The sequence below is a fragment of the Lagopus leucura genome, unplaced genomic scaffold (genome assembly GCF_019238085.1).
Source record: "Lagopus leucura isolate 7727_CA_CO unplaced genomic scaffold, USGS_WTPT01 Super-Scaffold_741, whole genome shotgun sequence".
Lineage (NCBI taxonomy): Eukaryota > Metazoa > Chordata > Aves > Galliformes > Phasianidae > Lagopus > Lagopus leucura.
The window spans coordinates 12,210,893-12,225,662 of NW_024962256.1; the positions used below are offsets into that span (position 1 = coordinate 12,210,893).

General features: G+C 39.9%; 1 protein-coding gene across 5 annotated transcripts in view; it reads left to right on the plus strand.

Annotated features, from left to right (window-relative positions):
- The window catches only part of LOC122175853 (opsin-VA-like), a 28,745-nt gene extending 16,690 nt beyond the window's left edge, over positions 1-12,055 (plus strand). The window contains exons 3-11 of one of the 5 annotated variants that reach the window (XR_006177524.1): positions 2,443-2,630; positions 3,341-3,575; positions 5,361-5,518; positions 5,629-6,041; positions 7,588-7,798; positions 8,383-8,500; positions 9,766-10,005; positions 11,108-11,341; positions 11,552-12,055. Coding sequence is in view for 4 of the 5 variants with exons in the window: in XM_042863872.1 (XP_042719806.1) it covers positions 5,681-6,041; positions 7,588-7,798; positions 8,383-8,500; positions 9,766-10,005; positions 11,108-11,257 (1,080 nt within the window). In the remaining variant the exon portion in view is untranslated. Of the gene's footprint in view, positions 1-2,442; positions 2,631-3,340; positions 3,576-5,360; positions 5,519-5,628; positions 6,042-7,587; positions 7,799-8,382; positions 8,501-9,765; positions 10,006-11,107 lie in introns of all 5 variants that reach the window. The other 4 variants (XM_042863872.1, XM_042863875.1, XM_042863873.1 and 1 more) reach the window with 4 other exon arrangements.
- Positions 12,056-14,770: the final 2,715 nt, after the last annotated feature.

The window sequence follows — 14,770 nt, forward strand, 5'->3', positions numbered from 1 at the left end:
AGGAAAAAGAGGCAGAAGAATGAGAGGCGTTCACTAGGACGTTCTGCTCTGGCCTGGGATGCTTATCTTTTCACAGCTGAACTCCTTACTCCTTGTCATTTTTCCAAAAATCTTAATGATGGTGTCCTTATGCTATGTGATATTCTTTCTGGAAAAAGACAAAAAAAAAGAAAGTTTGAAGATTGCCTCATTTTACACAAGGCAGAACACATGGACTAGAATTTTCCACAGCACTTGATTCCCTCTGGGCTAGCTACATTTTCTTTGTTTTTTTTTTTTTATTCCTTAAATACATGCCCTGCAGTAGCACTAGTGGGCTCCACATAAGCGCCTTAGCACTGCTGTGCAGGAGCAGTGGTCTGGAATACTTCCTGCACTGTGTATGCTGAGTCCATAGAATCTTAATGGAGATGTGAATATTGTGGTGGCAGTCATCCTCATGTATTTTTTCAGGTTGTGGTTATTAACCACTTGCATTCTATAAGCCATAGAGAGAGGTCCATGTCTGAATATGCATCACACAGCTGCTAACAATGTGTAGGCTGGACTGGATTGTTCCTGCTTCCAGAAGTGCTAGACTGTCTCTATAACTGAAAGTGTTAGCCTTGTGTGTCAAGTTAGATAAGAGGCACTAATAACAATTAGCAAAATAAAATGTTTCACTGGCAGACAAATTAATAAATGAAGATGACTGCTGAATCTAACACCATCAAAACAACCAGCCCACAGCAGGGAGATTGGAGTCAGATGATGTTTAAGGTCTGTAGGCTTGTAAAGGGGGCAACAAGCATAGGGAGAGGGACACTGCTATTCTTCACTGAAATTCTATGCTCGAAAACCTTTTTTTTTGTGATTAACTCATTTCTGAGAAAGCAATCTCCAGTCCTTACTGTGGTTTGTGTGTGTACCTGAATCAGCTGTAAGCTATAGCTACTTGAAGTATCAGAGCAAGTGAAGGTTTTAGGTTATCTTGTAGATACCCAGGGCCCAGTTAACCTTAAGCCATTAAAATTGGTGCTGCTGTTATTAATACCTGAGCTAACAAGTATATCTATATGTGCAAATCCAGTTTTCTGTTAGGCTTCAGACCACTGTGTTTTGTATGAATTGCTGAAGATGTTTGTAGGTTTTGAACTTCTTTTTAAACAGTTGTCAGAGATGTTTCTGATCAGGCTAAATTTATTTATTTTTTTGCTTCTGGATCATCTGACATACTTCCTTATCAGAGTGGTTTAATTTTCTATATCTGTGAGAGAAGAATCTGGGAGTCTTGTCTTTGCACCCTACTGTTTCCATGTAATTTGATCTGCTGTTTTCTGAGGTCTGTAGGGAATAATCCACTCACAGAGAGTTCTCGGGATGAGAAGGGCCTGCTTAGTGCCATGCTTGGTATTAGTTTCATTTCAGTGACTTCAGATCTTTTTTTCCAAATTCCTATGAGGACACGTTGCATATATCCTCTCAACCATTCTCCTCACCTACCTGCTGTGTTTTCACCTTCTCTCTAAATTCAATCTTTGTAATAGCTCTCTTCCAGAGGATACTGACTGACTAGTATAGGAATACGGCTAAATGTGAGCTTTGTGCTCTTAAGTGCCCAAAACAGAGTCACGTTCTTTTTCCTAAATTTATATTAAAGTTGAAGGACAGAAGGCAACAAAGTTCCTGTCGTGTCCCGATGCCTGAGGTTAATGTCAGAAGTCCAGTATACTTGATGCCATGGCTGAGGTCGTGTGTTCATGATGAAGATTGCTTGGGGACATATCCCTTGTGTGTTCCCATCTCTCCTGTCTGCGCACTGTCTGCAGCTGAGCATTATCCTTCTGTGGTCTCACCTCTGCTGTGCTGGGTCCTATGCTGTCAGACTTCTCAGTGCACTTAGCTACAATAAAATGATGGAAGCTACTGACTGCATTGTTTGTTTGTTTTTACCTTGTACCTGTAGTCTTTGGGAATGATATCTAAACATGGCAGATTTTGAAACAAAGTTAACTTAGATGGGCTTTCTTCTGTATTAGTCAATCTGTTTGACTACTTCAGGGCAAGTCAGCCAAATCTGGGAAGGAAATAGAAGAGGGTCATGTTTGTCACTGTTGCTCAGTAATGGCTTAGAGCTCAGGCAAAGATTACAGTAATGAGCATTTGATTAAAAATGTCAAAGCCTTAGATAGCTTGCAGCTCTGGATGAAATCTGCTTTGCTTACTTGGTAGTGATTGGTCTGATTTTACCCCCGCAGATAAGCACTTAGTAACCTGAATCAACAGCTTTTCTCTAAGCAAAGAAAACATGGCTTTGCTTATGTTTTCTTTTTATACGTTTTGTTGAATTGCTCTGTCAAGTTGTGAAATGTGACTAGGTTTTGTTTTTGAGTGGGAATGTTACAGACAAGTGAAGTTTGCTTCAGTGCACGCATTGAGCGTTTTCTTGCACTTCTTCCATAGTCTGAGGCACGTGTTGTCTTCCCACGTGTGGGCAGCCCAGAGCATGGCTGGCCCGGGTGGCTGTCTCCAGCAGACCTTCTGTCTCTGTGGATCAGAACGTGGTCCCAGATGTCTCCAGTGCCTTGTGCTCCCACTGCTTCTCGACAGGCGAAGTCAGCATCTACTGCCTATGCTGATGGAACTGCCAGGTAAAACTCCTTACTGCAACACAGCCAGCTTTATAACTGCAATGTAGACATAATCTCATTAACCATTGCATGTCTGACATCAAGCATTACAGAAGTAAGAAGACTTATAAATGTAATCACTCTCTAAAATCACTTAGGATGAGGGCGAGGGTCTATCTGAATGTTGAGCTTTCAGCTGTGATGACACTTGGACAAGTTGTAATTTCTTTCTCATTTTTTCAGTAAGTATAAATATGATGCTGAATGCAAAACTGAAGACTGAATTTTGACTTTAGTATCTTCAAATATTTGGTCTCAATCCAGGTTTATGGCAAATCCTATTTACTGTCTTCAGGGACTGCAAAATAGAAAAATGATTTTGATTTATCTCATAACAAACTTTTTTTCCCCAATGGTAATTAAGGCTAAAGATTCTCATTGATGTAATCCCCATCAGGATGGTAGGACTGCTTGTATAATTCAGTTCTCTGAAAGAGGTTTTCAGAGTAGGAAAAAAAAATACTCTTAGAAGAGAACTATCACATGAGCAGTATTATTACTTTGAATTACCAAGTGAACATAATGGACAACAATTTGCACAGATCATCTGGTTGATATACAGTTTCTGGAGAAAAACAATTGAGGCATTTTCTTGATCTTTATGACCACACACATCACTTTCAAAGCACATTTACTTTATTGCTTCTTAACAGCTATTTCTTCTATTGAAGTTTTAACAGATTCATCGTGTGAATGCAGATGGGTGAAAAACAGTCAAAAATCTGTGAAGAAAAACTTTCAGAGTGATGTTCAGTCAGAACTGGTAGAACTATCATTGCTTTTTACTTCATTATTCTTACGCAGTACCAAAGGAACTGAGTTTAACCGTGCTTTGCAAAGCAGTCAGGACTGAAAGTCTTACCTGCTCATAGGAGGCTCCAAACCGGAAAAGGTCATTAACAGGCGGTAAGTAAATGCAGCCTGCTTACAAGTTATCTCCTTTTCCTGTGCTCAATATGCACTTCTCTATTAGAATTAATTGCTTATTCTTCATTAATAGAACACATTTTATTTAGCTTGCACCTTTTTAAATACTGTCAGTTAATGAAAATCCTGCAGTTATACTGGTGCTTGTCCCAGAGCAGCACACTGGAAAAGACTGCTTTTCTGATAATGACTTTTGCAGTGACTCTTGCTTCTTCAGACTTTATTTATAAGGCATCTTCCTACAGAAGGTTCTGCATCAGATTATAGGAATGTACTTCAACACGTCTATAATCTTACGGTCCTGCACTCTGCTTGCTCCTTTGGAGTTAACACTGAGCCATTTCAGTGAAGCCAGGCAGCAGGAGGAGAGTACTTATCTAAATTTCCAAAGGTTTCACTGAACGGAGAACTCACACACGAGTTTCAACAGTCTAAAAGAAGAAAGGCCTATATTGGTAGTAGATAAACGAGATTGACCAAAGCAGTTCTGATTAAATACAACTATGAAGTCTGCCATCGAGTTTTGCAGGTGCTCTCCTTTACTTGTGTAACCTGATAATTAAAGTTTTTAGGTTTATAATGTGTAGTAATTCCTATGCATAAACTATAATTTCTGCTGAATTACTGATTTAAAGTAAATGCTTGTGCATTGCCTTTAACTTCTGTTTGCTTGTAAGCCATAGACTGGAAAAGCCTGTATAGAAAGCAGAAAAAAAATGTGGCCTTACTGTGTTTTTAAAAATACTATAGTGTATGTATGTGCTGAGTTCTTATATTCTCATTAGAGATATGCAATTGGAATGGCATTATGAAATACAGCATACTGAAAAATTAATATAAAGACAAATAATGCCAAAAATCAAGCACAGACCTCTCTTGCTGCTGTTCTTTCATTGTTGCTTTTGTCACGTTATTTTAACAACACCCAACAACTCTAAAGTGGTAGGACTGATTTATGTTGGAGGTGTTTAAAATTTTACTCTACTTTGAAGAGATCCCTTCAGCTTCTTATGGACCTTTTCCTTCCTTAGTGCTTCCCTCCCTCCAAGCCCAAGGTGCATTCACTCTCCAAGCCACTGGAGAACCTGGCTTTTCCTTGCCAGCTCCTACTGGCTTATATGGCAGCTCTTCTACAGCAGTTGCAGTGAGCTGTGCCAGCCACCAGCTCCTGTAGATGTGCAGCATTCCTATTCCTGGGGCAGCTTTCATGCCACACATGGAACTGCCTGGCAGGAAAGCTTGCCCATCCCAGTTTTCAAAGCAGTTTAAGAAAATCTGCTGTCCCAGCTGGGTATTAGTGCTTATTAACAAAATTAGAAAAAAAACAACCAGTGTACACAGTGTACAATTCAAGCTTGTTTCTCTCTACCCAACTTACCTCCTGGCTACACTCTTAGTTATAAACAGAAATGAAATGTATGTCTGTGCTGTGTCTGATAGTAGAATTTCTCTTAATTTCTAAATACCACAGAACTCTAATTTGTAGCTTCGTTGCTGGGGCCATGAGTTAGCCTGAGACATGAACGGGTTAGAATGCAGTTTCCCTTGCCAAGTTTATGGCTGCTATGGTAGTCCAGCGTTAATCTTTTCAGGGCAGTCCTCCTTCAGTCAGACAGGAGCTTCCCCCTCTGCTATACTCCCAGCAGTGCAAGATGTGGGGAAGATCACTCCATCCTCACTGCTGACAAAAGGAAAGCTTTGTTTTCACTGTGCTGGAGGTCAGGAAATGATCAGGCAAATGTTTTGGTTTTTCCCACTGAATAGGAATGGTCTGATTTCAGCACTGCTAGTAACTGCTACAGAAGGAGGGAACCAGCAACTGCCATAGCTGGCTCTTATTACGAAGACACAGCATCAGCTCCAGCTGGAGAGAGGCAGGAGATTGCCAGCAGAGAAGGGCAGAAGGCACTCCAAGAGATTCCGTTGCGTATCCCTCTTCCCATATTGTTTCATGGACCCTTACCAGAAAGCAGAGGCATGAAGAGTTTGCTTATATTTGTTTTCTCCTTTTAATCTTGAATGTTCTTTACAGATTAAAAACTTCATTATTATCCAATGTTATTTTCATTAGCGAGGAGGAAAAGATGGATATATTTAGAGCACTTGGAAATGAGACGCTGTTGTCCAATTCCTCTGGTCCTGCTCGATGGGATCCCTTCCACCGTCCTTTGGACTCCATCCAGCCCTGGCACTTCAGGCTTGTGGCAGCAGTGATGTTCGTGGTGACCTCCCTGTCTCTTGCTGAGAACCTGGCTGTGATCCTGGTAACTTTTAAGTTCAAGCAGCTGAGACGACCTGTCAATTACGTTATAGTGAATTTATCTGTGGCTGATTTCCTGGTCTCACTGACTGGTGGCACCATTAGCTTTTTAGCCAATCTAAAAGGCTATTTCTATATGGGGCACTGGGCTTGTGTACTGGAAGGATTTGCTGTCACGTTTTTTGGTAAGCTTAATATTGTTTGTAGTTGTATCTTGTTTTCCTTCAGCTTCCTTTGATGCGTTTCACTATCCTGCAGCTTCCTAAATCACTGACCTTGCATGCCTGTGAACGCACTGGATCTTTTCCAGTTATGTGTGTTCCGTGGAGGATCTCATATGAGTGAATAATGCGTATCACTGTTGCTGTGATATGTCAGCCTTTTACTGCTTCTATACTGTTCTCTGAATATAGTTCATATAATGAGAAAAAAAAATGCTAAAAGAATGGCAGTAGTTGCAGGGAAAACAATGTGATTTTAAAAAGACACTTCATTGTTTAATTATTTTCCAGGTTTGTCTCTTGGTGTGTGAGTATTTGGTTAAACAAGAGAGAGAGAACAAATGGCTGTTCTTAAACTATGGACAATATTATGTCACTAAAACATCTTATGTTAGCTGTCCTGCAACTGTTCTGAGGAGCCATGCTGTGACTGTGGCTGCCACCCCCCTTATTTGCTTTTCCTGTGATTCTTTCTCTTGGCTTTGTTTTCCAAGTACGCAAAACATATTGAAGTACTCTAAAAGGGAAAATAAATCATCACCAGGTAGTTCACTTTGTAAATATACCTCTACAGGGTAAACAGAAAATTAGTTTATAGTGGAACATCTAATTACATCGACATACAAGTTCATTCTTACCTCCCACAGGGCTTTTGTGTTGCTGCCAGCTGACATTTCGGTGCTGTTTCAGAAGCTGTGTAGTAAAGCCATTCTTCTAACTCTGTCACTTCTCTGAGTCAAATGCATTGCTGATCCTCAGCTGAAAAGGAATTCCACTTTTGCTCTCAGGCTGATGAAGCTTCCCAGAAAAGTTTACTGTGGGAGATGATAGTACTATGATGGTTTGTGGCATGGAAGGCATGTCCTGTGGAGTAAGATCAGACTATTTCAAGATTTTGGTGATCACCCAGGTGATCCGTCCCAAATAAACTGATATTTTGATGTTATGGGCAGCAGTCTGTTAGGTTAGAGCTTATGACAGTCTGAAATATGACATTTTTTGCAAAGATAATGTTTTGAAGATATACCTTCATTTGTTAGTTTGGAAGCTACACATAATGTGCAGTTCTTCAAAGTAAAGCCTAGTGGAAGAAGTAATTGTGAGCTAAGAAGTGCAGTTAGAAGCTTAGCTTTGTAGTCATTATACTAACAAAATGGACAAGTATGAAAATCCTGTGCTCTTAATGAAATATTACAGCAACACGCATGATTTGCCCATCTTTTGAAAACCTGTCTTGCTGAAAAATGTTCCTGATGTGGTAAGTAGTCAAACGTGGCCATGAGTTGCCCAGAGAAGTTGAACTGGAAAGTTGAAATGAAAAATGAAAAAGAACCTGACTGGATGTAGTCCTGGGCAGCCTGCTGCATAGATCCTGCTCGAGCCGTGTCAGACTGGTCTGGATGACCTCCAGAGATGCCTTCTGACCTAAATGATTCTGTGACTGCAGTGTGGGACGAGGTTTGCTTTTCAGTAAGCCTATTTGATTTTGATGCTGAGTTTTTTACTGTAGGCATTGTGGCTCTCTGGTCTCTTGCTCTTCTGGCTTTTGAGCGGTATGTCGTGATCTGCCGCCCACTGGGAAATATGCACTTGAGAGGGAAGCATGCTGCCCAGGGAATTGCCTTTGTGTGGACCTTTTCCTTCGTTTGGACCATTCCACCAACCATGGGTTGGAGCAGCTACACCACCAGTAAGATTGGGACTACCTGTGAGCCTAATTGGTAAGGCCATCCTTGCAGAATGTGGCAGAGTTTAAACTCGTAGCTCATGACTTGTTAAGGGCACAGTTCCAAAGGAAAAGGTTAAGGATGATGGTCTTCTCTGCCAAAAAAGAGGTAGACAAAGATAACAAGAAAAGTTTCCGGAGTTAAAAATAAATATTTTCTAAAACATTTTCCTGAAAAGAGGAGCTTTCATCTCTAATGGAAGTAACTGTTCCATATGTGGGATTTGTTTGTTTTTGTCAGGATTCAAAGAGAAAAAATAGATTTTCAGAAGACTGGATGAAGCCCTGAGCAGTTTGTTTTAGCAGCATAGCTGACTGCTCTTTGAGCAGGAGGTTGGACTACACGTTTCTTCCCACCTAACTCACCCCATAGTTCTTTTGGTTCTGTGCCCATGATCTTACACAGTAAATCTTTCCTAGCCCAGAGGAAGGGAGATAGCCATGGGCTGTCTCTGATTTGACTAAAGCTGCTTGTGGGTATTTTGATTAAAAACAATTGATGAAATTACTAGTGACATCTCTGACCACTTTGAGAAAATAACCACGATATATACATGATGTATTCTGTGTTTTATACAGGTATTCAGGAGCTTATAATGATCGTTCCTACATTATTGCATTCTTCACCACTTGTTTTATAGTGCCTTTATTGGTAATTTTGGTATCCTATGGGAAACTGCTGCAGAAGCTAACAAAGGTAAGAAGAAGCACTTTCAAGTTACGTTTTTGAAATGTGTATGTATGCAAGCACCTGGAATTTTCACATGTAGATTTCCATAAGGATCAGACATAAGCAGACCTGTTTCCAGGCAGCAAATGTACTCACTTATGTCTTGATAAAGAATTATTTTTGCACTCATTTTTATTTTTTAGTTTAAAAAATGAAAAGTAGATCCTGGAGGCTGTGCAAAGAGCAGCTTAAAATGAGGGCTGAGTGTTCCCAGTGTCCTGTGAGGGATATTGTGTGTGTTTGTAGATACCTTCACCCCAAAAAAAGGGGGAAAAAAAATGAATGGGAGTTACGCATTTGTTTTTGTTAAGGATTTCTCTTTTTTTCAATTTAAAACTGAGAAAATCAAATAATGCAATGTTGATAATAGCTGTTCAAAGTTCAATTAAAAACAAACAGACTGGGGGGAAAAAAAAAAAGACCAAACAAACAGGAGTAAGGATCATCTGGTCCTTGAAGTGATGCTGCAAGCACTTCTTTCTCTTGTGCTCTAAGTTATATCTTAGTCACTTAGTGCACTTTGCATCCAGGTCCATCGAGGGCAGGGCTGCAAACCCCTGAGGCTGCCTGGTAGAGCTGTGTGTTGCACCTGCCAGGGCTGCAGGCAGGTATTGGACTGCTCACCATACTCACCTGCCCAGGTGTGACACCAACAGTGGGCTACGTGTGACCCTGCTGAGCGAGACTTGTGACTGAAAATACCGCTGCTAATTACAGAAATGTATGTAGCACTACTAAAACACAGAAAAAGAAGTAGAACAAATCAACTAGTTCAAATAAAAGCATGAAGACTGATGGAGGACTAAAATAAGCAGGAAAGAATCAAACTTTCCCCTTCCTCCTTTCCATCTTGCCTGGAGGATCAATGCAGTGCAGAACCAGTAGTAATTATTCTTTCGACAGTCTTTATACATCGTTTTTAAATGCACCTGTGTTCAGGACTCTCATTTAGTATTATTGACAGATAAGCAGCTGTTGTGTTTCTTTCCAGAGATGACAACACTTCTGCTGAAAAGGAGGCTGGGTTGCCCTCTACTTAGGTAGCGTGTTTATGAAGAAGTGCTATAGAAGTGCTATATGTTTTTCGTATTGGGAATATCTTATATTTGCTCAGCACCTAACAGCCTTCACTGATCCCTGACAACTTGTACATATGATCTCATCGTTATCAATTTCCACTGTATTCACTCTTTGAATGCCTTGTTTGTTTTCTGGAATTCTCTGTCTTTAAGGTGTCAGATACACAAAGCAGGTTGAGAACTGCCAGGAAACCTGAAAGACAAGTGACTAGAATGGTGGTTGTTATGATCATTGCTTTTCTGATCTGCTGGATGCCATATGCCACCTTTTCTATCCTAGTCACTGCATACCCTTCCATTGAACTGGATCCTCATCTGGCAGCAATTCCATCTTTCTTTTCCAAAACGGCTACTGTTTATAATCCAGTTATTTATGTGTTTATGAACAAGCAGGTACTGTATGCTCTCAGAGTGTCTTTAAAGTTTATATTTTTAGTATTTAGTATTGTTTTGTAATGAATAGTTTCTCTCCACCTTATCAGTTAACCAGCATTCCATATCCATAATTTAGATTTTTTTTTCATCACTACATGTCTACTTAATGCATAGAGTTTTGTGCTGTGTTTCAGTATTAAAATATGAATACTAGTAATCATTAGATTTAGGTATTGGAAAAGAAAATCAACTCTTAGTGAACATCAACTATTCTAGTTTTCTGTGAGCAGACTCTTTTTCCAAGACTATCCCATTATGTTTCCATAGTTATTTTGGAATGCAGTGCCAGCAAATTGCTTCTGAGGTTCATCAGGGGAAATGCTGCATCTGTGGTTGTGTGTTCAGAGCAACTTGCAGCATTGCTTGTCCCTGGGTGACGGGGTATTCTCTGGAATGGGGTCAGAGAAATGGATGCAGAGAAGTACTGACAAGGGATCAACCAGAGGGGTCGTGTCTGAGCCAGAGGTAGCAAGTATGTTAGAACCTTGAACAGATGTGTGCTGTGAATGTAGGAGGGGGTGGCATCAAGCAGAATACTGGGGTATAAAGGAAAAGAACTAGAATATCAAAGTGAAGGTTGAATGTGAAGTGATGAGTGCATTTATTGATTTAGTCCTGCAGTGACAAACAACTATTGGTTGTCCCACATCCTGTGGGCAGTACCCTGATCTCCCAGTGCATGGCAGATGTACGCTCGTCTTAACCTGCTCAAGGATATGAATGTGATGGAAACAAACCATCATTGAATATCTAGGTATTAGCATATGAATGCAACTTGTGAGCCTTCAGAAATGACCAATTCAATTCAATTAGATGTGGCTAGCAACAAGCATAAGAGGAAAATGATTTTTTAGACTGAAGCATTCTAGCAGTTTGTGTCTTTTCAAATTCTCAGTTCTCTGTGGTGCCACAGGTAAATGTATTTTATGGAGCTATTTCTGTATATGACCAATGGACACAGACAATTTCCAAGACTTTTAGTGAAGACAGAAAAAATAGGAAAATGTTTTTAAATTCCTCATGTGTTTTGATTTTTCTTGTTTGTTGTTTCAACTTTCAGTTCAGGAAGTGCCTGATACAGATGTTCAGGTGTAGTGCCATAGAGTCTGCAGAGTCCAACATGAGCCCAACTTCAGAGAGAGCAACGCTCACCCCAGACAAAAGGGGCAGTCAGTTGTCGATCATGGCAGTACGAAGCACCATTTCTTAGAGGAAAAATGGAGATGAACACAGAAACTGCAATTCTTTTGCTCAGCTGACAGCTTCAGGAAACAAAATCTGTCTCTTGCAAAAGGTAGATATGATCGTTAATGCAATACAGCAGTGTGTTTCCTCGTTACCCCATCACTTCATACTAAAGATGTCATTGGGGCCATTGTGCTCTGTCTCATAGACACTAACTTTAAGATTCTGAGCTCCCAAGTGCATATAAGAGCTGCTTGGCTGTGCAGTTGCAGTTGAAGACCAGCCAGAAAGTGAGTCCCTTTCTCTGTGTTTGTCTTAGCAATCCTACTTGCTCCCTGGTGTAAAACAACGGAAGCCCAGCATTATTGTGCTGACACATAATACAGCAAAGAAAAGAGTTTCACTGATGACTGCACCTTAGTCAGCTGGGCAAAAATATGAAGTGATGCATGGCTTCAGTACGTTAATGGAAAATGAGTAATATTTAGCACACAGCTGACTCAAGCTCAACCACACAGAGATGCATGGAGACACAGGCTTGAGTGCCTTTTGATTTGTTTGGAAATTTTTACTAAAAAAGCAGAGGAAGCATGAGGTCTCTGCACTTATGTCTATCCCAGATGAGAACCTCATTCGGGCCACTAAATTTTCCAACACCGTGGATGAGCTATGCATACTTTCAAGGACTTTGTTATTAAGAGCCATTCATATTCTTTATGTCCTCTGTGCCAAGAAATCTGTACTAATGGCAACTTTGAAATAAATCAACTAATGCCATCCTTTAGTGTGTGTGGGGGTGACAATCTTGTACCTATTTGTCAATTCTCTTTATTAGAGAAATTTAGTTGCAAGGTATAGCAGAGTATAATACTTAAAGAGTATTCTTAAAATAACTAATTTGTTTAATTTTATTTACACGATGCTCTTTGTCTTAATGCCAAATTAGAAAAAACAGATAAAATTCAGATTATTTTCTTAGTAGAAAGGTTGTTCACGTTCCCTGATTTCATTTTAGAAGGGTTAGATCTAAGAATGGGAGTTACTCTACAAATTACTTGAGCTGCATGTGTGAGAATTCTTTGCAAGCCACCTGTGGTTCTGATACTCATCAAATTTCATTAGATAGTTGGCTTTTACAATATAATTTTAACCTCCGTAAACTTGAATTTTCACAGTGCTCAATATTAAACCCAAACTATAAACCTCATTATGAAAGCTACATCTTTGCACAATTCCTGTTCTTCACCACTAACTCCATGTTATCTACATCAGAAAAGTCAATACATGTATAAGGCTCTTAATTTTTTTTTTAAATATTCTAAGACAGGAGAGTTAAGACACTGAGTTATTATTTGTATGCACACCTTTGTGTTCATTAGTTTGTTTTTAAAAAAAGAATCTTTGCATTTAAGACTCACATTTTCTCTTTCAAGCATACTTTGACCTAGGTTAATCACACATTAATGGTATGAGACATATTAAATCATGAGGAACTGGCAGTAGTGTTAATATTTAATTAAAAGCAACAGAAGTATTTTATGTCCTGAGAATTTGAGGAAATGTATTTTTCTGTACATGTGAAAGTAAAGCATCAAAACTTAAGTAACGGAAAAGAAAGGCACAACATGAAGATGCATGGAAAACCTAGGAAAATAATAAGTTAAAATTGTTTTTGCAACGTGATTATCATCTGTGATTCAGAATCTGGTGACGCAACACAGCCAGCCCTGGCAGCAGGGGTGGAAGCAATTCACCTGTGAGACCAGAAGGGGTGGATCCTGGCTCCACCTCTCCCTGCTCTCATTTAAGGGCTGGCAGCCAGAAAGGAAGGGTCTCTATGGAGAGATTACCTCCTTTGGAGTGTTGGGTGAGCCCTGATCCTTGGAAAGGGGTAAGTGTTTCCTCTATCACTTGGTTGTGACTGCTACCTTTCTTGGGTGATCCAAAACCAGTTGAAGGCAATTATATCTGTTGCTACTTATCATTTCATTATCATTTATCTTTATCATCCTAATACAAGTTACTCATCATGAAGTTGTATAGGTGAGTCTTTTAGAGTATTGCACCAAGGAGAATATGGGTTGTTTCTATAAATAAGTTGTCATCAGCAGTTTGTAATCAAGGCAATGTCTCCACTAACACACTCAGTACATAAATAGATAGTGTGAAGTTGGCTGTGGGTCACATTTCCATTGTGCACGGTGAAGTGGATAGTCTGACATGAGGCTTTGGATTACTGCACTCAAAACATCAAAAGGGAAGATATTCATAGAGCAACTTTAGGGCAATATTCACATTTCAGCCAGAGAGCAGGCAAACAACTTTGGCTAGTTGGTGAGGAAAAGAGAACTGCAGTACAAAGGGAAAAGAAAGGAACTGTGAAATTACATGAGACTAAACTAAAAAGTCACGACACTGAGCCCTTCCTCCTTTTGGCTCATCGTAAGTGCTAGAAAGAGAAGGCAAGGTTCTCTCCAGCTCATATAGAGGAGCCCTTAATACATACATTATAACCACCTGGATCCCTCCAGTCAGAAACCCTGAACTACTATCATACAATTTTTACTTACAGTTTTAGCTTCTGTGAGAATGTCTGTTCAAAGAAGGAATGAATATGGCTTCCCAGAGTACAGGAGACGGTCTTGCTGTGGATGATAACAGGTTGATGGGAGAAAAGAGGAGTAGCAGCCATGGAAAAAATCTCAGGAGAGATGATCAGAAAAACAGTTTTGGATATAGAATGTTGAAAATAATTGTGAAACATGCAGAACAGAGGCTGGCTGAAACAAAGGGTTAGGAAATATGGAGATATATTAGAAATAAAAGCCACAATTTGTATAGTCTTAATGTATGAACCCATAGGAGTGGAGGCTTATGTTATGCAGGATAAAGAGGACAGTGAAACAAGAGACATTCTTGTGTCCTGAGCAGACAGGTCAAGTATTGAATACTGAGGAAAAACAGCAGGGTGTGATGGTAGGATGGAAAACATTAACAGTACCACGAAAGATAAGTGGAAAATACAATCTGGAACACTGAGTTTATAGACGTTACAGCACTTGCTGAGAAGCAGTTTGTCAGGATTAAAAAAGGGGTGAAAGTCTGACAGGGGAAAGTGGAATTTGAGGCGTAGAAGTAGGGCATGGTACATGAAGTGCCACTAATTTCCAGGAAGTGAAAGACATGAGATGGTGGCTGGAAGCGGTGGTATTCCCCAGCAGCTTTCTGAAGAGATCTAGTTTATCACTGTTAGGGGAAGTAAGTAGCAAAGCAGAAGAAATTGAAGCAAAGAAAGCGTATAAGAGAAATAGAAGCAAGCGCTCATTCAGTTCATCATGAATTAAACGTTAAAAATAGCTAAGCAAGATCTAAATTATATGCAAGGGCTCATCATCTACAGCTGCATTCCTTGTGTGAAGCCCTGTCTTGTGTTCTGCGTGTAACTTGTGGCCTAGCTACCACTGCTAACATTTGATTGCACTCCTTTCACACCAGTTCCTCTAGAACTTTAATAGTTTACATTTACAGTTGTCTTATA